The 25,159-nt window shown below is 44.0% G+C and overlaps 1 protein-coding gene across 1 annotated transcript in view; it reads left to right on the forward strand.

Moving 5' to 3' along the window:
- LOC119967041 (solute carrier family 4 member 1 adaptor protein) overlaps positions 1-25,159 on the forward strand; it is a 174,837-nt gene that overhangs the window by 23,870 nt on the left and 125,808 nt on the right. The window contains exons 3-5 of the mRNA XM_038799053.1: positions 6,857-7,052; positions 8,473-8,595; positions 21,797-21,857. Coding sequence (XP_038654981.1) covers positions 6,857-7,052; positions 8,473-8,595; positions 21,797-21,857 — 380 coding nt within the window. The remainder of the gene's footprint in view (positions 1-6,856; positions 7,053-8,472; positions 8,596-21,796; positions 21,858-25,159) is intronic.

Below are 25,159 nucleotides of genomic sequence, written 5' to 3' on the forward strand. Positions count from 1 at the left end.
CAAGTATATCGTTTCTTCGTTTAGGAGACCAAAACTGCAAACAATATCCAGGTGTGGTCCCACCAAGACCCTGTGCAGCTGCAGTACGTTTTCCTTGCTCCTGAACTCCAGTCCGCTTGCGATGAAGGCCAACATCCTTGTGCCGTATCCCTCTATGCCCATCCTATCCAGGCATCCTGACAAATACATGGATAGGTATGGGTATAGAGGGAGACGGCACAAGGAAGTGACTGAGGGTTTCGGCCAAGGTTGATATGAAATGAAATGAAAATCGCTTATTGTCACAAGTAGGCTTCAATGAAGTTACTGTGAAAAGCCCCTAGTTGCCACATTCCGGAGCCTGTTCGGGGAGGCTGATACGGGAATTGAGCCGTGCTGCTGGCCTGCCTTGGTCTGCTTTAAAAGCCAGCGATTTAGCCCAGTGTGCTGACCAGCCCCTATCGAGACCGGTACAGGTTTGGAGGGCTGTAGGGCCTGTTCCTGTGATGTATTGTTCTTTGTTCTAACATACCATTTGCCTTCCTAACTACTTGCTTTCAGTAAGCATGCATCTTTTGATCAGATGTGTTAATATCGCTTGGTTTCATAACAAATTTTGTTATGCAAAGTTCCTGTGAAGTACCTTGATATGTCATACTATGTTAACTGTGTTATATAAATGCAACTTGTTATTACAGCTCAGAAAAGCCACACTGCCCTTTTTTTAATAGTTGTACTCGCTCAATTGAGTAATTTTCCAGCGATTAAAGTATCATTGCAGTACTGGTTAATACCACGTTTATTTTTGGAGGGAAAAGAGAGGAGATGGAGAGAAAACAGCATTATTAGTTCACGAAAGACCAGTAAACTCCAGCAATGTCCCCAGACAATACACAAAAGTAACTTGAATTTAAGCAAAAACAATTTCATCTTGTGTTACATCGATCAAGGTGCTCTCCACAAGGAACTCGATGTTTGGAGTGACAGAATCTAGTCAGAATTGTTTGTCACAGATTGGTTGGACACTCTGCAAATTTTTCAAATATTCACCCTTGGTAAAGTGGGCATCCTCTTTAAAAACCAACATGAAGGTTGCACAGACGATCAGCACAAGCTGCCAAATCCTATTTGTTTCTGTCTGTGAGCAGGTGCGCACTGTCTGGCAGCTGCCACTGAATCGCCTGCCAGCGCAATTGTTTCATTTAAAATGCCGCAGCCAAATGCCAAGGTCTCGACAGATAACATTCAATTTAATTTGTTTTCTCCCTTTACCTGCAGCATCTCCACTTGATCACAAGGTTTCTTAGAATCATAGAAATTTATGGCACGGCAGGAGGCCCTTCAGCCCATTTATGTATGACGAAAAGGAATTACTTGGCCTAATCCCACTTTGTAGCTCTTGGCCCAGCATGTCTAGTGCTTGTCCAAGTACCTTCTAAATGTGATGAGAGTCTCTGTCATCCAGCTCTTCACATTCGTAATTGTTTTTTTAAGCAATATTGTTCCTCCTTTTATTTTAGTCTCCTTCATTAGCCTGTCTGAAAATCTTGTAACCAGGAATGTTTTGCTGCAATTCCCATCGTTCTTTCAACCATGTTTCAATCACAGCTATGATTTCACACTTCCAAGTGTCTCTCTATGCACTCAGCTCATCTGCCTTACTCAGTACACCCCTTGGCATTAATCACCGACAGCTTTTATTATCTATTTTCCAGCCTTTGTTTCCTCTGCCTTCCCTACTAACGTAATAAACGTCCGTCTCCTATTTCCAGCTTTGTTTTTCTTCTTAATCCATGCTGGGTTTCCAATTTCCCCAGCTGAGCCCATTTAAATCCTCCCTAGCAACTGTAGCAAGCCTCTCCATCTGGCTTGTACAAGTGCCACCTCCTCCAGACCTGGTCCCAATGCTCCAGGAACCTATTGCCCTGCCTCTCCAGTCATGCATTTATTTGCACTAACTTATTTTTGTGCACACCAGCATCAGGAGTCATCAAAGAATTACTATCCTTGACACCCTGCTCAATTTATTTCCCAGCTCCTTAAGATCTAAAGAAAGGAGCTGGGCTCCTCTGGACATGGGCCATGATCTCGTGCTGTTCACCCTCTCCCTTCAGAATGCTCTGCAGCTGCTCAGTGACAGCCTTGATCCTAGCAATATGGAGGCAACAAACCATCCTGGAATCACATCAGTAGCCACAGAAAGGCCTGTCTATTCACTTAACTAGAAAATCCCTGATCTCGATTGCTTTCCAAATTCTCTTCCTGCCCAACTGTCTGGCTGAACCACTGATGGTTGTTTGGACTTTGCTTTGCCTGTACTCCCTCTAGGAACCAGCACCCTCCTCAGTATTCAGGACTGTAAGATTCAGTCAGGATACTTCTGCACTCCTTGCCTGGTGCTCCTGCTCTGTCTGGCGGTCACACACTCCCTTTTTGTCTGAACATTCTTGAGCTGTAGGGTGACCACCTCCAGTAGGATGCAATGAGTGGAGTGCTAAAGGGTCAGTGCTGTACCTCAACTGTTTGCAATTCATATAAATGACTTGGATGAAGGGGTGGATGGGATGGTTGCCAAATTTGCTGATGGCCCAAAGATAAATTGGAAAGTAAGTTATGAAGAGGACGGGGAATAAGGAGGTTATACTGGAACTGTATAAAACGTTGGTTAGGCCACAGCTAGAGTATTGTGTGCAGTTCTGGAATCCGCATTATAGGAGGGATGTGATAGCACTGGAAAGGGTACAAAGGAGATTTACTAGGATGTTGCCTGGGCTGGAGAGTTTTAGCTATAACGAGAGATTGGAAAGACTGGGGTTGTTTTCCTTGGAGCAGAAGAGACAGAGGGGAGGGACATGATTGAGATGTATAAAATTATGAGGAGCATAAGAGCAGACATGGCCTCCTTCTGCACTGTAAATTCTATTAAAGCTACAAAAAGATATAGATAGGTTAAGTGAGTGGGCAAGATCTGACAAATTTCAGTAGGAAGAATAAATGAGAAGTATGTTATCTAAGGGGGAAGAGATTGCGGAGCTCTGAGATGCAGAGGGATCTGGGTATCTTAGTGCATGAATCGCAAAAGGATAGCATGCAGGTACAGCAAGTAATTAGGAAAGCAAATAGAATGTTATTCATTGCGAAGGGAATTGAATAAAAAGTAGTGAGGTTATGCTCTGGTTATACAGAGCACTAGTGAGACCATATCTTGAGTACGGTGTATTGTATTGATTACCTTATTTAAGGAAGGATATAAATGTGTTGAAAGCAGTTCAGAGACGGTTAATCAGGCTAATACCTGGAATGGGCAGGTTGTCTTGTGAGGAAAGGTTGAACAGGCTGGCTTATATCGACTTGTAACCACTGGAGTTCAGAACATAGAACAGTACAGTACAGTATAGGCCCTTCAGCCTACGATGTTGTCCCGACCATTTGTCCTAATCCAAGATCAACCTAGCCTACACCCCTTCAATTTACTGCTGTCCATGTGCCTGTCTAAGAGTCGCTTGAATGTCCCTAATGACTGGCTCCACCACCTCTGCTGGCAGTGCATTCCACACACTCACCACTCTGTGTAAAATGAAATGAAAATCGCTTATTGTCACGAGTAAGCTTCAATGAAGTTACTGTGAAAAGCCCTTAGTCGCCACATTCCGGCGCCTGTCCGGGGAGGCTGGTATGGGAATCGAACCGTGCTGCTGGCCTGCTTGGTCAGCTTTAAAAGCCAGCGATTTAGCCGAGTGAGCTAAACCAGCCCCTAAAGAACCTATCCCTGACATCTCCCCTATACCTTCCTCCAATCACCTTAAAATTATGTCCCCTCGTGTCAGCCATTTCCGCCCTGGGTAAAAGTCTCTGGCTATCCACTCTATCCAAGACTCTCATCACCTTCTACACCTCGATCAAGTCACCTCTCTGCCTTCTTCGCTCCAGTGAGAAAAAGAGTAAGAAGCAATTTGATTGAGACAAAGAAGATCCTGGGGTGTCTTGACTGGTGGATGTGGAGAGGATGTTTCCTCCTGTCAGAAAATCTAGAACTATGGGTCACCCTTAAAAATATGGGGTTGCCCATTTAAAACAGATTTTTGTTATCTTTGAAGGTGGTGAACCATTGCTACTTTCTTCCTGAAAAGGCGATAGAGGCAGAGTCACTATTTTTAGTGGTGGCAGATTCGTGGTGGTGGTGTGGAAGGAGGGTGATTTATTGGAGATAGGTTTGATGCAGATTTGAGGTTACTATCAGATTAGCCATGATCTTACTGAATAGCAGGACAGGCTCGAGGGACCAAATGGCCTATACCAGCTCCATGTTCGTATGGCAGCATACAATCCACAAAATCTCTTGGCCTCACAGATGCATCGCAATTATGCCAGCTGCTGCTCTAAGTCCTGGCACCCAGAGTTCAAATTCTTCCAGCTGACGCTATTTCTTGAACATGTGTGTCCTGGAATTCCTACATGGCACAGGATGTGCATTCGTCTGGACTGTGCGCCGTGCCATACCTCTATTTATTAGACTAGGACCTAAATTTACGAGATAAATTTAAGACTTTGCTACACTCTGGACAAAATAAATCAACGCCAGTTACTCACAAATCAGCTCTTTTCCTTGAAGTGAGATCACTTTAGGTGGTTTTTCACCTCCCTGCTCCTCGAGGTTCCTTATCTCTAGACTGTCCAATTCCTGAATGAGTTATCAATTGCTAAAAGTACTAAACACACAAAAGATTCTCATATTTAACTAAATCCATCTGCTCCTCCCATTTTGTTGATTATGATGTCTCTCTGCTGTCAACTTTTTGATTTTTCCTGAATTTGAGACGGTCTGCTTCTGCTTCTTATTATCCTGTCTCCGATCTTTTACTGTGCTTTTGTCATCTCTGCTCTGCTCCTGTTCCTTTATATCATGGTGCACTTTTTACCTTGGCCGCAGAATGCAACTCGTTCAAAGACAGTCCAGGATGATTTGTGCTCCTTGTATCTGCTTGCTCATCCCCTTTTTCCTTTTGAGAAAGTGTCTTCCATCTGCATATCTGATACATCAAATATAAAAAGTTGGGAACAGTTGGCCAAAATCTATATCCTGCCACAGCATGGTTGTATGGAGTGATTCCCTTTTTCAGTGTGGCTTTTTGAAACTTATGTCTTTCAATATTATCATTTTGCAGACTTTATTCACTATTATGTAATCTATCTGTGTTGGAGGATTTTTTTCAGCGTCATCTCTTGAAGTTTTTTTCAGTGGACCAGTGTCCTTTGAAGCCAGCACAATCCGAAATGTGTTTTGCCACCAGTCTTTCGAGAGCAAATAGGGATGAGCGATAAATGCTGGCCTAGCCAACGACACCCACATCCCACGAACAGGAAAAAAAAACCTCTCAGTTACTTCAGTTTATCCAGAACCCAGAGCCATTGTGTCATGTTATTCTGAAACAGTGGTTTTCTGGCAAACTTTATTTCTGCTGAAGCACAGTTTTCATGACAGTCGCTCCTCCCTCTTATATTTTTCCTGTGAAGCTTTGCATTCCATCTTCCAGTCACTGATATCTCTCTCCTAACCTTCTCACCGTTGCACCCCATTCTCTTACACCCAACCCTACACAAAAAAGAAGCCGCACTATAACTTTTATTTCAATGTGTTGATTTAACAATGCATTCCAAGGTGCTTTATAAAACTATTCTCAGACAGAAGCTGTCACCGAGCCTCACGGAGATATTTGGACAAGGCTCAATCAACAAGGTAGGTTTTAATGTACGTATTAAATAAGGAGAGAGAGAGTTGGGGAGGCCTGGCCCCGGGGGGGGGGGATTCCAATGCTTAAACCGAGGAGCTTGATGGTATGACTGATAATAGTAGGACGATGAAAATCAGGGATATGCAAGAGGCCAGAATTGATGCAGTCGATAACATATTTCCTGCACCCCTACATTCCAGAGCCTTGCCATATTCGGAATGGATTTGCTAAAGGTGACGAGAAAGACAAATGCATGGCAGGCAAATGCAAACACGTGTGGATTGCTTCGTCACTCTGCATGGAGTTTAGCCCTCTCTTCAAATCCATTCACAGCATGTAAATGATGGGTCTGGCCACTTTGATTCTCTCAACTCTAGCCCGAGGGAGCGGGGAGTCGGAGAAATAGAATGAAAGAGAGAGCGGAGCAGAGGAACACTGGGAAAATCTGGGTTTTGCCAAATGCTTGCACCTCCTCCTGCTCCCCGCAAGTCTTCACCTTGCCTCATACATTAACAAGGTTTTTGGCCACCTGTTTCCCCAGCCATCCCCTTCATTCAAAGTAGAAATGAGAGCTGATTTTAAAACAGATTTAGTTAAAATCTGCCTCACGACACCGAGGACCCAGCCCCGGGTCACTCTCCGAGTGGAGTTTGCACATTCTCCCCGTGTCTGAGTGGGTCTCACCCCCGCAACCCAAAGATGTGCAGGGTAAGTAGATTGGCCATGCTAAATTGGCTCTTAATTGGGGAGAAAAAAATGAATTGAGTACTTTAAATTTATATAAAAATAAACAAAATCAGAATTGTTCTGGCCTCTTTCACCCCTGCAACAAACAAAAAAATAGATATTTAAAATAGTTAGAAGATGGGTAGAGTGATATATTTCAATACTTCCGAAGGAAGTATTGAACTTAAATGACGGTTATCCAATACAGGCTAACTTCTTGCTCTAAGCTTTAAACATTAATTCATCACCGGTCGCATCAGGCAATTTTCAAATTGCAGTTAATTTGTGTGGCCCAATAACAACGCTGCCAGAACATAGACTAAACTGGGGCAACAGAATGGAAGTCTACTTGGAGTTTTATTCTAAATTTATATTACTAGACCTTCCCGCCCTATTTTAAATTTCATGATGCTGTGCAGGGCCCAGAAGAGGATGAAGATGTCGAGTCCGATCTCACTGTGACTGAGCTGAAACAAAAGAGTCAGCAGCACCAGCAGCTGGAGAAACGAATGCTGGGAGAAGATTCCGATGAGGATGAAGATGAAGTCCCCAAGTCAGTCGAACAGCCAAAGCCACCTGCGGCCAAAGATGGCACTGGATGCACATGGGGAATCGGTAGGTGCACTTATCATGTGTTATGACACTAAGATAGGTATAAGGCAGGCTTGTCCAACATGTTTGCATGGGGTTGGGGGGGGGGGGGGTTATGACGGGTTGCATTTTCTTTCTCACTCAAGGGGCCGATGAGAAAATTTCAGAAAGATTTATGAGGAGTATGAAGAAAAGAAAAAACTTGCTAAATAGAAATAGGCCAGTGTCAAAGTAATAAATTGATATTTTTTTAAAGTAATTAATGAAGAGTGTGAGTGGGTCATAGTCTGTGTGTCTGGTTCATTCTCAGTCTCAGGGTGCTCACTCACTTACCCTCGCCCATTGTGTGAGTGGGTGTGAATATCTGTTGGTGTGTGAGAATCCTGATGCTGGGAGTCGGACAGACAGACACACATGCACATTCATTCTCTCAGTTTCTCACACCCACTTCCTCACACTCTCTCCCTCATTCACTCCCTCTCTTTATCACCTTTACTCAATCTCTCTTGCACACACCAGCTGGTCTCTGAACCCCACCCCAGCCCAGGGTTCTGCAGTATCTCACCACCACTCTTTCAACTAAGCAAGGTTTTTGGCTGCAACTTACCTGCAAAAATCCTGAATAAACATTGCATGACAAATGTCCTGCTTTTTTATAAATCGTATCCCCTCTTCGAAACATGGGCGATCCTGATTCCCATTCAAGACATATTCAGCTTAAGATATCGATTGCTCTGACCTCTGCTGTGTAAGCGGCAGCCAAGTTGCTTCTTGGTGTTTAAATAGGGGAACAAGTCCACAGCCTTGAGGAAAACCTAATGGAACAAACAAAGACCCACAAGCTAATACAAGAAGCCAGCAGGACAGATGAATAAATGAGGTGATGGGACTTCTTTATCCAAGTTTATCTTCTGCCAGTAGCCCCTTGCTGCCTTCATCTGGTAGTCAGCAGCTTTCTTTATTGTCCATTTTCCAGGAAAACCTGATGCCCTATGCAAGGACCCATATTCTAGAGGTTCGAGATGCCGCAGATTTCTGGACAACCGGGATGTTTATGCCACATAGGTGGAAATATTTAAATTTGAACGCCCCCAACACACACATGCACACACACCACAAATATTTTTAATAAGTAAATCCAAGCAAATAACAAAACAAAAATAAGGAACATTTTGTAAAATGCAAGCTGCAATTCATTAAAAACCAAACTAACAAGTCCCCATTAAGCTCAGCTGGTAATTTAATAACCAAGTCGCTGAGCCTTTTCCCATATCTCTAGCCTCCCTCTTGTACCTAACTATTTTATATTTATTGCTTTGGTCCGTGAGCATCAGGAATGAGACTCTATCTCACTTGGCAGCAAGTGATCTGCTATTCAATGAATTATCATATAAAGTAGGTTGTGCCTGCCAGATCTGTGATTGTTTTTTAAATATTTCAACAGTTGAGGATGCAGTGGAGGATGAAAGTGAAGACAACCCATATTCCATTGAATTTCAGGAAGATCGAGAAGCTTTTTATATCAAAGACCCTAAGAAAGCACTTCAGGGTTTCTTTGACAGGGAAGGTAAGCATTTTTAAAAAAACCCACAATCTCTGCTATCAGAAAATTAAATAACCACTGCAGAATTAACAAAGTCCACGCTGTCAAGAAAGGTGACATTATTTCAGTATTATATCCCTTTATGGCAGCCAGGTAATGTGATTTTAATTTTATTTTCTAGTTTCTTTCTACCTCTCTTGAAGGCACTTGCTGGGTTACTGTCTGCTTGATCCATCAACCGTCCAGCTCATTGCCCAAGCAACCTTTCCTCATTTGTCATTTTTTAAAAATAAATTCATGGGATATGGGCATTGCTGGCAAGGACAGCACTTGTTGCCTATCCCTAATCGCCCATGATAGCAGTTACAAGTAAACCACATTGCTCTGGGCCTGGAGTCAAGTGTAGGCCAGAATAGGTAAAGACGGCAGATTTCCTTCCCCAAAGGGCATTAGTGGACCAGATAGGTTTTTACAACAATTGATGATTGTTTCATGATTACCGTCACTGAGGCTGGCTTTCAATTCCAGATTTTATCATCAGCTACCATAGTGGGATTTAAACCCGGGTCCCCAGAACACTGGGAGTTATTAGCCCATATCTGGGGCGGAATATCTGGGGCTGGAGCCTCCCTCCCCGATGAACTGAATAGGTTCTATGCCCGATTTGAGCAGTCAGCCAATGCATCAGTGCTACCCGCCCCAACAGCCCTGGACCCACCCAAACCCACTATTACAGCCTCAGAGGTAAGAGCTGCTTTCTTGAAAGTGAATCTGCAGAAAGCGACGGGCCCAGAGTCCCTGGGCGAGCACTCCGAGCCTGCGCAGACCAACTGGCGTGTGTATTCACAGACATCTTCAACACCTCACTCCTCCGCTCCGAGGTTCCCACCTCCTTCATGAAGGCCACTATAATACCAGTACCAAAGAAGAACAAGGTAGCCTGCCTCAACGACTACCGACCGGTGGCTCTGACATCTGTTACCATGAAATTCTTCGAGCAGCTAGTCATGAGACGGATCACTGCCAGCCTCCCAGACGGTCTCGATCCACTATAGTTTGCCTATCACCGCAACCGGTCCACAGCAGATGCTGTCTCCCTGGCTCTACAATCAACACTCCCAACACCTCAACAACAAGGACACCCACGTGAGACTGCTGTTCATAGACTATAGCTTTGCCTTCAACACCATTATCCCGACAAGACTTATAACCAAACTCTGCAATCTTGACTTGACCCCTCCCTGTGCAGCTGGATCCATGACATCCTCACCAGCAGACCACAATCTGTCAGGATAGGCAACAGCACCTCCTCCACAATAGTCCCCAACACCGGGGTCCCTCAAGGATGTGTGCTCAGTCCTCTACTGTGCTCCCTATACACACACGACTGTGTGGCACGATTTAACTCCAATTCAATCTATAAGTTTGGGGATGATACGACTCTGGTGGGTCATATCTCAAACAACGACGAACCACACTACAGAAAGGAGATAAATCACTTGGTTGCATGGTGCACCAAAAACAACCTCTCTCTTAATGTCGGAAAGACCAAGGACTGATCATCAACTTCAGGAAGCATGGTACGACACACATGCTTATCTGCATCAATGGCTCCGAAGTGGAGATGGTCGATAGCTTTAAGTTCCTGGGGGTCACCATCACCAATAGTCTGTCCTGGTCCACACGTGTTGATACAACAGTCAAGAAAGCCCAGCAACGTCTCTACTTCCTACGGAAGCTAAAGAAATTCGGCGTGTCTGCATCGACTCTCGCAAACGTCTACAGATGTACCATAGAGAGCATCCTATCCGGCTGCATCACAGGTTGGTATGGCAACTGCTCGGCCCAAGATTGCAAGAAACTGCACAGTGTGGTGTACTCAGCCCAACGCATCACAGAAGCCTGCCACCCGCATATTGATTCTGTCTACACCTCCCGCTGCATTATCAGAGACCCCTCCCCTCCAGGCTTTGCCTTCTTCCAGACCCTTCCATCAGGCAGAAGATACAGAAGTCTGAAGATTCGCATATCCAGATATAGGAACAGCTACTTCCCCACAGATGCTAGACTCCTCAATGACTCCCCCTCGGACTGATCTGTTTCCTGTAAGAACAATATTCATGATGTCCTATGCTGCTCTTGCTCATGTATTTGCAAAGACAAAGGAGGGAATTTATGCGCGACTCAGAGGAAATGGGTGAGATTCTTAAGGAGTACTTTGCATCGGTATTCACAAAGGAGAGGGACAAGACGGATGTTGAGGCTAGGGATGGATGTTTAAATACTCTAGGTCAAGTTGTCATACGGAAGGGGGAAGTTTTGGGGTATTCTAAAAGACATTAAGGTGGACAAGTCCCCAGGACCGGATGGGATCTATCCCAGGTTACTGAGGGAAGCGAGGGTCGAAATAGCTGGGGCCTTAACAGATATCTTTGCATCATCCTTGAGCACGGGTGAGGCCCCGGAGGACTGGAGAATTGCTAATGTTGTCCCTTTGTTTAAGAAGGGTAGCAGGGATAATCCAGGGAATTATAGACCTGTGAGCTTGACGTCAGTGGTAGGCAAACTTGGAGAAGATACTGAGGGATAGGATTTATTCACATCTGGAAGAAAATAGACTTATCAGTGATAGGCAGCATGGTTTTGTGCAGGGAAGGTCATGTCTTACAAACCTAATAGAATTCTTTGAGGAAGTGACAAAGTTAATTGATGAGGGAAGGGCTGTAGATGTCGTATACATGGACTTTAGTAAGGCGTTTGATAAGGTTTCCCATGGCAGGTTGATGGAAAAAGTGAAGCCGTATGGGGTTCAGGGTGTACTAGCTAGATGGATAAAGAACTGGCTGGGCAACAGGAGACAGAGAGTAGTGGTGGAAGGGAGTGTCTCAAAATGGAGAAGGGTGACTAGTGGTGTTCCACAGGGATCCGTGCTCGGACCACTGCTGTTTGTGATCTACATAAATGAGGAAAGTATAGGTGGTCTGATTAGCAAGTTTGCAGATGATACTAAGATTGGTGGAGTTGCAGATAGCAAGGAGGACTGTCAGAGAATACAACAAAATATAGATAGATTGGAGAGTTGGGCAGAGAAATGGCAGATGGAGTTCAATCCAGGCAAATGCGAGGTGATGCATTTTGGAAGATCAAATTCAAGAGCGGACTATATGGTCAATGGAAGGGCCTTGGGGAAAATTGATGTACAGAGAGATCTGGGAGTTCAAGTCCATTGTACCCTGAAGGTGGCAACACAGGTTGATAGAGTGGTCAAGAAGGCATACAGCATGCTTGCCTTCATCGGACGGGGTATTGAATACAAGAGTTGGCAGGTCATGTTACAGTTGTATAGGACTTTGGTTCGGCCACATTTGGAATACTGCGTGCAGTTCTGGTCGCCACATTACCAGAAGGATGTGGATGCTTTGGAGAGGGTGCAGAGGAGGTTCACCAGGGTGTTGCCTGGTATGGAGGGTGCTAGCTATGAAGAAAGGTTGAGTAGATTAGGATTGTTTTCGTTGGAAAGACGGAGGTTGAGGGGGGACCTGATTGAGGTCTACAAAATTATGAGAGGTATGGACAGGGTGGATAGCAACAAGCTTTTCCCGAGAGTGGGGGTGTCAGTTGCAAGGGGTCACGATTTCAAGGTGAGAGGGGGAAAGTTTAAGGGAGATGTGCGTGGAAAGTTTTTTACGCAGAGGGTGGTGGGTGCCTGGAATGCTTTGCCAGCAGAGGTGGTAGAGGCGGGCACGATAGCATCATTTAAGAGGCATCTAGACAGGTATATGAACGGGCAGGAACAGAGGGAAGTAGACCTTGGAAAATAGGAGACAGGTTTAGATAAAGGCTCTGGATCGGCGCAGGCTGGGAGGGCCGAAGGGCCTGTTCCTGTGCTGTCATTTTCTTTGTTCTTGTTCCGCACTGTAACCAATCACTGTTTGTCGATGCACCATTTGTCAATGTACTCTGTCGATTATTTTTTCTTGTCTACTATATACGTACTGTGTACGTTCCCTTGGCCATAGCAAAATGATTTCCACTGTACTTCGGTATATGTGACAATAAATCGAATCAAATCAAATCATAGGGCGGCACAGTAGTGCAGTGTTTAGCACTGTTGCTTCACAGTGCCAGGGACCCGGGTTCGATTCCCGGCTTGCGTCACTGTCTCTGCGGAGTCTGCACGTTCTGCCCGTGTCTGCGTGGGTTTCCTGAGGTAATTTGGACATTCTGAAGTCTCCCTCAGTGTAACCCGAACAGGCGCCGGAATGTGGTGACGAGGGTATTTTCACAGTAACTTCATTGCAGTGTTAATGTAAGCCTACTTGTGACACTAATAAAAATTATTGCTATTATTATTATTGACATTACCACTATGTCACCGTCTCCCCTAATTGTTTGTCAATTATTTGTTTGACCACGGAGAGCATCACAACATCCCAAGTGTATTCTGATGTGCCGTTTCCAGTAGAGCTACTTGCTATGGATTGGAAGCAGAAATCTCAAAATAATTTTCTTCAATGTGTGGTTTTAGTTTTGTTTTGCTTCTGACTTGCAGATGAAATTGCAACCTGGTTTTTGCCCAGCCACCAACTTTTAAAAAATTCTCATCCTTATTTCTAAATACCACCAAGGTCTGACTTTACCCCTCCCTGTCCCTGCAAGCCCCTCCAGACCTGTAACCATCTGAGGACTACGTGCTCCTGCAATTCTGGCATCTTAATGCTTTCCTGGTTATCACCTCTGATGAAAGGAGGTCGTGCCTTCAGCATCCTGGGCCCTAAACTCTGAAATTAATTCCCTCAACACCATTTCCTCTTTCCCTCTCTTTCTCATTTAAGAAATTCATTGAAACGTACATGGGTGACCAAGTTTTTGATCACCTCTCCTAATGCGTATGTGTCTTGGTGTCACTTTTTGTTTGCTAATGCTCCTGTGAGGTTATGTTATATGCATGTTACTCAGTTATGATCTTTCTATTTAACATGGATGAAATACGCAGAAAAATATTAGAGCACTGCCTCGCTCGAGTGAGTGCTGCATTGAGTTGCACACTGACATGTGCCTAGCTCAGATGGATGAGATTAAAGGCTTTGTTTGCAAGGTGTGTGCACATGATGTGAAGTTTGTCAGTCTCGGCCCAGTTCCCAGTAGGAATAGCCACACACTACAAAACTCCCTATTTCTGCACCACTCATTTGCATTCTTGCTCATGAGTAGGTAAAGGTTGATTGATGTGGGAAACTTGAAAAATATTGCTATAGTTTGGCCTGGAGCACATTATTATGCCAAAGCGTTATGGTCTGATGAGCAGCACTGCACTTGACCTGAATTTGCATCCTGTGGACAGAGAGATGGAAAGCCCTTCAATTCCCAAGCACGAACAAAACCCATCTTCAATACTAAGTTTGCAAAAAGAAATTAAACATTTGCATGCATATGTGTACACATATACACTAAAGTGTACGCACGCGCAGGTACAATACACACTTAATAATCACCTTTTATTTTCCCCTATGGTGTCAAGTCCATCAATCATCTGAGAATACTTAACTGACAGCTGAAGAAGGAGAATAAAGCAGTGCTTACTGCCCAACAACCTAGGTTAAGTGTAAAATATTTGAGTCCCAAATGTAAAACTCCTGCAGGCAATTCTATGCATATCATATTAAAAAGACCACTGATGTTGGAGCTCTGCTTAGCATCGATCGCTACAAAAGGCTTTTTAATGGAGGAAAATTGTTCCCTCTCCCTTTGATATTTAGCAACATTTTCAAATACCACAGTGGTATTTTGAGAGCCCGAGAATAGCTGCTGGCTTCTAATATATTATGCAGAGATATATATTTCTGACCGGACCGCTTTACAAATTATGAGCTAATTGATCCAGTTTGCACAAAGTATCTTGGAGTCAGGTAAATCACTTGTTTGTATCTTGCAGGGAGCTTACCCAGCAAGACTTGTGGTCCTTTACCCACAGGATCCCTATTTTATAGCTTGCAGCCAATGACAGTAAATTAACCAAACAGAAGGAGTCTGTGGGATCTGTCTCTGTTTGAAATATCCTTTGAGGTGCGATGGCGGTGGGGGCGATGAGATGCTTGATCCAGTTGAATTATAGACTAATTAATTAAGCATGAGATTGCTTCATGATATTCCCATTGGTACTGTTTAGGAAATGTGGTTTCTGTCATCTTGGGGGAATAGGATAGTGCAAATATTCATGGTCTCTGCCTCACAGAGGAATATATTGACTTGCTTTGATCAGAAGCTGGCAGCCTTGCTAACCATTTGTTATGTCAATCCCTCTTAGCTTCCTGTTATGTGCAGTGAGCTTTGTTTGCAAAGTCTTCAGTGCAGTCCAGTGGAAGAATTGTTTTGTTTCTGTGAGCTGAGTCCTTTCCTAAATCAGATGTATGTGAGTTCATGTGGGTCCTTAAACATGCCACCTCCCAAATCCATTCCCATCTTTCCCAGACCTCTATGTTTTAATCCCTTCCGCCAGGTGAGGTGATTTGATTTGATTATATATGATTTATTGTCACATGTACCGAAGTACAGTGAGAAGTATTTTTCTGCGGCCAAGGGAACACACACAGTACGTACATAGTAGGCAAATAGAATAATCAACAATGAACATTGACAAATGGTACATCGGCAAACAGTGATTGGTTACAGTGCGGAACAAGGGACCAAACAAAGAAAATACATGAGCAAATACATGAGAGTGACTGCCCCCTCCCCTAATCGTTATCCTGATCAAATCATTGTACGCTTTGTATGGCGTGCCACATGAACAGGCCTAAGATCATCACTCAGATTACCCTGGAAGGGTGAGTACCTCAAAATTTGACATTCTGTTTCAAACTGCAACTATGCCAGTAACAGGATGCTGCTGTCAAGGCAAGAACACAAGTGAGTCATGTGGTATGTGAATTTCGGCGCCACTATGATGCTAAGTATGTAGGCCGTAAGTCCCAACGACTGGCAGATCGTATCAAACAACATGTCCCAGCCGCTGTTCACAAAGCGCAACGTACAGAATGTATGCAACCAGCCTGTGCTTGCAAAACTCAGTGTCCGACATTATATGTGACTCTACGATTGGATGACGTTTGCTAAATAATTTTCAGTGTATGAAAAATTACACTGACAACCAATTTAAGATTGTCAGTCGTGCTCATGTATTTGTGTGTACTGGAAGCTACATATATTAATACACAGGGCTGTGTTCTTTGCAAGCAGAAAAAACACGTACACACACATTGTCCCAAGTCGGCTTACATTAACACTACAATGAAGTTACTGTGAAAAGCCCTTAGTCGCCACATTCGGCGCCTGTTCGGGTACACAGAGGGAGAATTCAGAATGTCCAATTCACCTAACAGCACGTCTTTTGGGACTTATGGGAGGAAACCGGAGCACACGGAGGAAACCCATGCAGTCATAGGGAGAACATGCAGACTCCGCACAGAGAGTGACCCAAGCCAGGAATCAAACCTGGGACCCTGACGCAGTGAAGCAACAGTGCTACCCACTGTGCTATCATGCTGCCCTATGCATCTGTTTCAGCTAAACAAAGTAAGTGACAGCCAACCTATGGTTCATTCCTCAAGGATTGCCATGAGCAATCAGAATCGAGCTTCCTGGATTAAAATGTGTTGAAGGCACTATGTAAATGCAATATTTTGTTCTCGTCCTCATTCTTTTTTTTTATAAATTTAGATTACCCAATTATTTTTTCCAATTAAGGGGCAATTTAGCGTGGCCAATCCACCTACTCTGCACATTTTTGGGTTGTGGGGGCGAAACCCACGCAGACACGGGGAGAATGTGCAAACTCCACACGGACAGTGACCCAGAGCCGGGGTCGAACCTGGGACCTCAGCGCCGTGAGGCGGTTGTGCTAACCACTAGGCCACCGTGCTGCCCTCGTCCTCATTCAAGCCTCTCGTACAAAATCTGTTACTCTGGAAGAGACTAACTTTGCAATGAAACATTAAGCTGAGGCTTGTCCACCATCTTAGTGCTTCAGGTGGCTCATTGATTCAATGGCAACATGTATGATAAAAATATGAAGATGAGTAGGGAGATTCTTTCATTATCTGGACCAATATTTCAACCATCATAGTAACACCCTACATATGTATTGATCCTTGAATATAGAAAGCATTCTGTGCTGTCCTAAAGCAGGAAGGGGAAAAGACTGAAAGGAATAAAGATGGACATGATTTTGATTTGATTTATTGTTGTCACATGTATTGGTATACAGTGAAAAGTATTGTTTTTTGCATGCTGTACAAACAATGCATACCGTACATAGGGAAGGAAGGAGAGACTGCAGAATATAATGTTACAGTTATAGCAAGGTGTAGAGAAAAGATCAACTTAATACGAGGTAGCTCCATTCAAAAGTCTGATGGCAGCAGGGAAGAAGCTATTCTTGAGTCTGTTGGTATGTGACCTCAAACTTTGGTATCTTTTTCCTGATGGAAGAAAGTGAAAGAGAGTATATCCGGGGTGCGTGGGGTCCTTAATTATGCTGCCTGCCTTTCTGAGGCAGCGGGAATTATACATAGAGTCAATGGATGGGAGGCTGGTTTGCATGATGGATTGGGCAGAGCAGGATCCATACCAAGCTGTGATACAACCAGAAAGAATGCTTTCTATTGTGCATCTGTAGAAGTTGATAGGTGACATGCCAAATTTCTTCAGTCTTCTCAGAAAGTAGAGTCATTGGAGGACTTTCTTAACTATAGTGTCGGCATGGGGGGACCAGGACAGGTTGTTGGTGATCTGGACACCGACAAACTGGAAGCTCTCGACCCTTTCTACTTCGTTCCCATTGATGTAGACAGGGGCATGTTCTGCACTATGCTTCCTGAAGTCGATGACAATCTCCTTCGTTTTGTTGACATTGAGGGAGACATTATTGTCGTCGCACTGTTAGAACATAAGAACATAAGAATTAGGAGCAGGAGTAGGCCATCTGGCCCCTCGAGCCTGCTCCGCCATTCAATGAGATCACGGCTGATCTTTTGTGGACTCAGCTCCACTTTCCGGCCCGAACACCACAGCCCTCAATCCCTTTATTTTTCAAAAAACTATCTATCTTTACCTTAAAACATGTAATGAAGGAGCCTCAACTGCTTCACTGGGCAAGGAATTCCATAGATTCACAACCCTTTGGGTGACGAAGTTCCTCCTCAACTCAGTCCTAAATCTACTTCCCCTTATTTTGAGGCTATGTCCCCTAGTTCTGCTTTCACCCACCAGTGGAAACAACCTGCCCGCATCTATCCTATCTATTCCCTTCATAATTTTATATATTTCTATAAGATCCCCCCTCATCCTTCTAAATTCCAACGACTACAGTCCCAGTCTACTCAACCTCTCCTCGTAATCCAACCCCTTCAGCTCTGGGATTAACCTAGTGAATCTCCTCTGCACACCCTCCAGCCCCAGTACGTCCTTTCTCAAGTAAGGAGACCAAAACTGAACACAATACTCCAGGTGTGGCCTCACTAACACCTTATACAATTGCAGCATATACTCCCTCGTCTTAAACTCCATCCCTCTAGCAATGAAGGACAAAATTCCATTTGCTTTCTTAATCACCCGTTGCACCTGTAAACCAATATTTAGCGACTCATGCACTAGCACACCCAGGTCTCTCTGCACAGCAGCATGTTTTAATATTTTATCGTTTAAATAATAATCCCGTTTGCTGTTATTCCTACCAAAATGGATAATCTCACATTTGTCGACATTGTATTCCATCTGCCAGACCCTTGTCCATTCACTTAACCTACCCAAATCCCTCTGCAGACTTCCAGTATCCTCTGCACTTTTTGCTTTACACTCATCTTAGTGTCGTCTGCAACTTGGACATATTGCCCTTGGTCCCCAACTCCAAATCATCCAAGTAAATTGTGAACAATTGTGGGCCTAACACAGATCCCTGAGGGACACCACTAGCTACTGATTGCCAACCAGAGAAACACCCATTAATCCCCACTCTTTGCTTTCTATTAATTAACCAATCCTCTATCCATGCTACTACTTTACCTTTAATGCCATGCATCTTTATCTCATGCAGCAACCTTTTGTGTGGCACCCTGTCAAAGGCTTTCTTGAAATCCAGATATACCGCATCCATTGGCTCCCCGTTATCTACTGCACTGGTAATGTCCTCAAAAAATTCCACTAAATTAGTTAGGCACGACCTGCCCTTTATGAACCCATGCTGCGTCTGCCCAATGGGACAATTTCCATCCAGATGCCTTGTTATTTCTTCCTTGTTGATAGATTCTAGCATCTTCCCTACTACCGAAGTTAAGATCAGTGGCCTATAATTACCCACTTTCTGCCGACCTCCTTTTTTTAAACAGTGGTCTCACGTTTGCTAATTTCCAATCCGCCGGGACCACCCCAGAGTCTAGTGAGTTTTGGTAAATTATCACTAGTGCATTTGCAATTTCCCGAGTCATCTCTTTTAGCACTCTGGGATGCATTCCATCAGGGCCAGGAGACTTGTCTACCTTTAGCCCCATTAGCTTGCCCATCACTACCTCCTTAGTGATAACAATCATCTCAAGGTCCTCATCTGTCATAGCCTCATTTCTATCAGTCACTGGTATGTTATTTGTGTCTTCCACTGTGAAGACCGACCCAAAAAACCGGTTCAGTTCCTCAGCCATTTCCTCATCTCCCATTATTAAAACTCCCTTCTCATCCTCTAAAGGACCAATATTTACCTTAGCCACTCTTTTTTGTTTTATATATTTGTAGAAACTTTTACTATCTGTTTTTATATTCTGAGCAAGTTTACTTTCATAATCTATCTTGCTCTTCTTTATAGCTTTTTTAGTAGCTTTCTTTTGCCCCCTAAAGATTTCCCAATCCTCTAGTCTCCCACTAAGCTTTGCCACTTTGTATGCTTTTTCCTTCAATTTGATACTCTCCCTTATTTCCTTAGATATCCACGGTCGATTTTCCCTCTTTCTACCGTCCTTCCTTCACCAGATTCTCTATCTCAATCCTGCACTCTGTCTCGTCATTGTTTGAAATCCGACCCACTACTGTGGTGTCATTAGTAAATTTGAAAATCGAGTTGGAGGGGAATTTGGTCACACAGTCATAGGTGTATAAGGACACAGCCTTGTGGGGCACCGGTGTTGAGGATGATCGTGAAGGAGGTGTTGTTACCTATCCTTACTGATTGTGGCCTGTGGGTTAGAAAGTTCAGGATCCAGTCGCAGAAGGAGGAGCCGAGGCCAAGGCCACGGAGTTTGGAGATGAGTTTCGTAGGATTGATGGTGTTGAAGGCTGAGTTGTAGTCGATAAATAGGAGTGTAACATAGGTGTCTTTGTTATCTTGGTCTTCCAGGGTAGAGTGCAGGGCCATGGAGATGGCGTTTGCTGTGGACCTGTTGCTGCGGTAGGTGAACTGGATCAAGGCAATCCGGGAGGCTGGAGTTGATTTGTGCCATGACTAACCTTTCGAAGCACTTCATGATGATGGACGTCAGAGCCACTGGACGGTAGTCATTAAGGCATCTTGCTTGGCTTTTTTTTGGCACAGGGATGATGGTCGTCTTCTTGAAGCAGATAAGGACCTCAGATAGTTGTAAAAAGAGGTTGAAGGTGTCTACGAATACCCCCGCCAGCTGATCCGTGCAAGATCTGAGTGCCCGTCCGGGTACCCCATCCGGGCCAGTGGCTTTTCGACGGTTAACCTTTGAGAAGGCTGCTCTGACGTCTGCAATCTCAAATACAAGTTCAACTGAGGCTTCTGGGGTGGAGGACTTGCTCTCACTGACCTCTTGTTCAAAGCGTGCATAGAATGCGTTGAGCTCCTGATTTTACATGCCTTCATCTTGTAGCCCGTTATATCTTGCAGACGTTGCCATAGTCAGCGGGGGTCCGTGTGGCTAGCCACGGACTCGAGCTTGCCCGGTACTGTCTTTTGGCATCTTTGATAGATGATGGGAAGGTTTGGAGAGATGAGAGAAAATTTAGTTAAAAAGATGTATTTTGGGAAGATTTGTGAAGCTAGAGAGCGAAATGGAGAAGCCATTGGGAAATTTGAAACAGTACTACCAAAGTGGTCGAAACCTGTACGAAAATGGTTGGGCGGTGGGGAATGTGGAGAACATATAAAAAGTTGTTGAATACTTGAAAAAATTCTACCACAGGTGATTTTGCGTGCTGCAACAATTGAACCTTTTGAGATTGAGCTAGATTTTTATTTGATAAGAAGAGCATGGTGCAAAGACAGGGAAATTAAACAGAGGTCCAGATCCACCATCATTTAGTTGAATTATCGAACAATCCCAAGGCTGTGGTGTAATCCTTTTGTAAGCACAAGTTCCTAAAAGGCAAAAATGTGAAGACAGACAAGTGTACTAGAGGTGGTGGTAGTGGCTTAGTGAAGACAGGCTATGGAAGGAATTGAAGATAAGGATTCAATATGGATAATGGAAGCAATTGTAGGTCAGTGAGGGTGAGACGCTCAGCAAGTGTAGCTTAGTGTGGGACACGATACAGGCAGCTGAACTTCAGTTCCGGTTGGGGTTCATGGAAGGTTCAGGATGAGCTTCTGGAAAAGAGAGTATTTGAGAAGTCCAAGTGTAAAGGTGACAAAAATATATATAGGCTTCAGCACCAAAGAACCTTGCAGTGTTTCAGAGAGGGAAGTGAGCCATCTCGGAAATGGAGACAATATAGGGTTTGGAGCTTTGTTCTCTGTCAAACAGAACACCAATGTTGTACTCCAATTAGACTAAACAAGTGGACAGGGAGTAGGGTGAATTCAATGCAAAAAGTATGGAGTTTATAGCGGGGCCTTCAGATGCAATGGCTTTGATCTTCCATAGTTGGTGCAAGTTTTGACATCTGCAATTTAGCATTGGGCGGGCAACCTGACAGCGCAGTCATCGGATGAGGGCACACCAGTGAATTAGCATTTTACAGATTATTATCTTGTTATCGTGTGCTGAGTTTTGCTATGTGCACGGTGCCTGCCAGGTTTATGTATATACTAGTCGCTGCACTTCATTGTATATGAGGTACCTTTAAGTAATTTGAGAGTTTTGATTTATAACTACAAGTCCTCTTTTCTGTTCCTGTGATGTGAATTATGGACCTCTATATTGTTTAATTAACTTAATAAAACCAACAATTTCAAAACGTCTGCTATTTAATCTCTTTTCATTTTTTTCCTTTACAGGCGAAGAGCTGGAATATGAGTATGATGAGCGTGGCTCTGGTATTTGGGTCTGTCGAGTCAGGTATAGTAGATTTTATTTGAGAAAAGTAGTTACTAAAGACACTAGCTTTGCAGTTCTGACTTCATTAAATTACATATGATGTTTAGTGAAGTAATAGCTCATCCCTGATTAGCTGTAGAATGGTACTTTGACTGTGTCATGTTTGGCTCTCCTTATTTGCCATTGTTCCCCTATGGGAGCAGAGGGGAGGCCATAAAACATGAGTCCAATATCCAGCATTCTCACAGCATAACAATCATAAGCACAAACACTGGATAATGTCTATTGCGTCGTCCCAACAGCTCCACCCTTTCGCTAGTGTAAAGTTGTAAAGATTAATTGTAGTGCCCTTACCTCAGCCCCAACCAAGGTCTTTCAACTCTGCTTAGACAAAGAATCAGAGTTAGAACCTTAAATAGAAACAGAAAGTGGTAGAAAAACTCAGCAGCACTGGCAAGCATCTGTGGAGAGAGAAGCAGAGTTAACATTTCCAGTCCAATAAGGCTCTTCTTCAGAACCATTCTGTTTGGTAATTGTTCACTTCGCCAACGGGCATTGTTTGGTCCGTGGCTTTCCTTACCTGGCGGGGATGCACATTAGGCCATGTTTCAAGTGCAAATAGAAGGCCTTTTTAGCCCCACTGCCTGTCTTCTGTTAGCTCTTGTAGTTGTTGAGATCATTAAGTTTTAGAATGACAACTACCTTGCTGCGTCAGGAATTCAGAAACTGTGGGGTACATTCAGGCGTTCTTATCAGAAGCTCAGAATTGAAACAAAATGTTGGTGTTCCAACATGATCTGCGGGACCGGAGAATCCAGCGCATAGAATATTTGGATTTCCATTCAATAAAAGTGTCAGACGAAATGTGTTAAACAAGTTAAGTGCTCATTGAGTTGGGTGATATCTCACATGGATAGGGGATTAGTTCATAACGGACAGGAACCAGAGAGTAGGAATAAGGGCAGCACGGTAGCATGGTGGTTAGCATAAATGCTTCACAGCTCCAGGGTCCCAGGTTCGATTCCCGGCTGGGTCACTGTCTGTGCGGAGTCTGCATGTCCTCCCCGTGTGTGCGTGGGTTTCCTCCGGGTGCTCCGGTTTCCTCACACAGTCCAAAGATGTGCGGGTTAGGTGGATTGGCCATGCTAAATTGCCCGTAGTGTCCTAAAAAGTAAGGTTAAGGGGGGGGGTTATTGGGTTACGGGTATAGGGTGGATACTTGGGTTTGAGTAGGGTGATCATGGCTCGGCACAACATCGAGGGCCGAAGGGCCTGTTCTGTGCTGTACTGTTCTATGTTCTATGTTCTAAATTGGGCATTTTTGTTTCCAATGTGAGAAGTTGTGGAGAAAAGAACAGAATAAATGACCGGAGTGAACTCCACAGCTCCTCGAGCTTGCTCTGCCATTCAGTACAATCATGGCTCATGTTCTGGCTGGACACTTTGCTGGCTTGGTGCCATGTACCTCCATTCCCTTTTGTTCCCTTTCGGTTTGTTTCTAAATTACTTCTCTAGCGTCCACTGAAAGTAGCTGATCTAAGATGACATTGTACTCAAAACAAAGTGCAAATTAGGAAAAGCTTGATTGAAACTGCTTCCTCATCCTACATTGTACATTGTTTCCTTCCATTCTAACAAGGATAGCCATAACTCTGCCGGAGCGGACAAGCTGAAATTAGAAAATGGGTAGCAATAGTGCTAAAGGACTTCTTATTTCTTTCCATCACACTTAACATTCTGTAGTTTACCATAAAATAGTGCACCATTCAGTCACTGCTGTCTCTAAAATAAAAAGCGTGGTTACCTCTGAATTCATGGGCTGACATTTGATGAAGTACCTGTACAGGTATATAACTAAATTGAAGGGCTCAGTGAGCAATCGGTGGCCAAACTGAACAATGAATGACTGGGAGTCAGAGGGTTTATTAATTATAAATTTTAAAACAATAAATGAATTAATCTATATTAACAATGGCAGGACATTGTTCTTTGTATTTGATGTGTTGCGAACGCAGAATGTGGGAGTTCTTGGGCATCAATGTGATCCAGGCCATATACATTTGGCTAGCACGAGGGGACATAGCCTTAAACTGAGGGGTAATAGATATAGGACAGAGGTCAGAGGTGGGTTTTTTACGCAAAGAGTGGTGAGGCCGTGGAATGCCCTACCTGCAACAGTAGTGAACTCGCCAACATTGAGGGCATTTAAAAGTTTATTGGATAAGCATATGGATGATAAGGGCATAGTGTAGGTTAGATGGCCTTTCGTTTTTTTTCCATGTCGGTGCAACATTGAGGGCCGAAGGGCCTGTACTGCGCTGTATCGTTCTATATTCTATTCTATTCTACATTTGTATTAAAGCCAACGACTTGAGCTTCAGCTCAGTCATTGAGTTGGAGTCCGAGCTGCTGACACTGTGATACACAGGGAGGGGAAAGGTTCTACTCACTTTATTCCAAGAGATGGTTGTGCCTCTTCGGTTAGGGTCTTCTGATTTGCTCAGGGATAGGAGGATGTGACTGTAAGTGAGGCAGACGGGGGATTGAGAACATAGAAGTGGAGGAACCTCAGCCCTTGCAATTCTCAAATACTTTTTCTTGCAACTTGTAGGGATGAAATTGGGGGCTGCAAGATGGATTAGTGAACTCATCACGACACCATGGTACAGGAAGTCATACAAATGGGAATGTGGTAGTAATATGGGGCAGTATAATGATGAGGATTGATACAGTTCTCTGCATTAGGAGCTTGAGTCCAGACGTCTGTATTACCTTCCCGGTGCCAGGCTTTGGGACATTGGTTCAGGCTGGAAAGGAACTTGCAGTCTAGTTATTGTGGTCCACATTGGTACCAGTGGCAGAGTTTAGGGATTATGAACAGCTCGGGCTCAGTTAGAAAGCAGGATCTCAAAAGAGCCAGAAGCAAATTGACATAGGTTAAATAAAATTAGAAATGGTAGAGGCATTGAACAGGTATTTTATGTCTGTCTTCACTGCTGAAGACTTAGAAAACTTTCCAAATTCTTGAAAATCAAAAGGCGAGTGGGAGGGAGAAACTTAAAAGAAATCACCAGAGAAGGTGCTGGGGAAACTATTGAGAGTTAAAGGCTGACAAGTCCCCTGGACGGTTAATTTTCAGCAAAGAAGTCGAAGGACGGCTGCCACCTCCGGGCGAATCCTAACATTGACCCTCTCAAGGCGAACTTGATTTTGTCCTGACAGAGAAAGATAGCCACGTCAGTTAACCAGGTCTCCGTCGTCGGTGGCTTTGAGTCCCTCCAAGCTAATAGTATCCGTCTCCGGGCTACCAGGGAAGCAAAGGC

This window comes from Scyliorhinus canicula, chromosome 6, assembly GCF_902713615.1.
Source record: "Scyliorhinus canicula chromosome 6, sScyCan1.1, whole genome shotgun sequence".
NCBI lineage: Eukaryota > Metazoa > Chordata > Chondrichthyes > Carcharhiniformes > Scyliorhinidae > Scyliorhinus > Scyliorhinus canicula.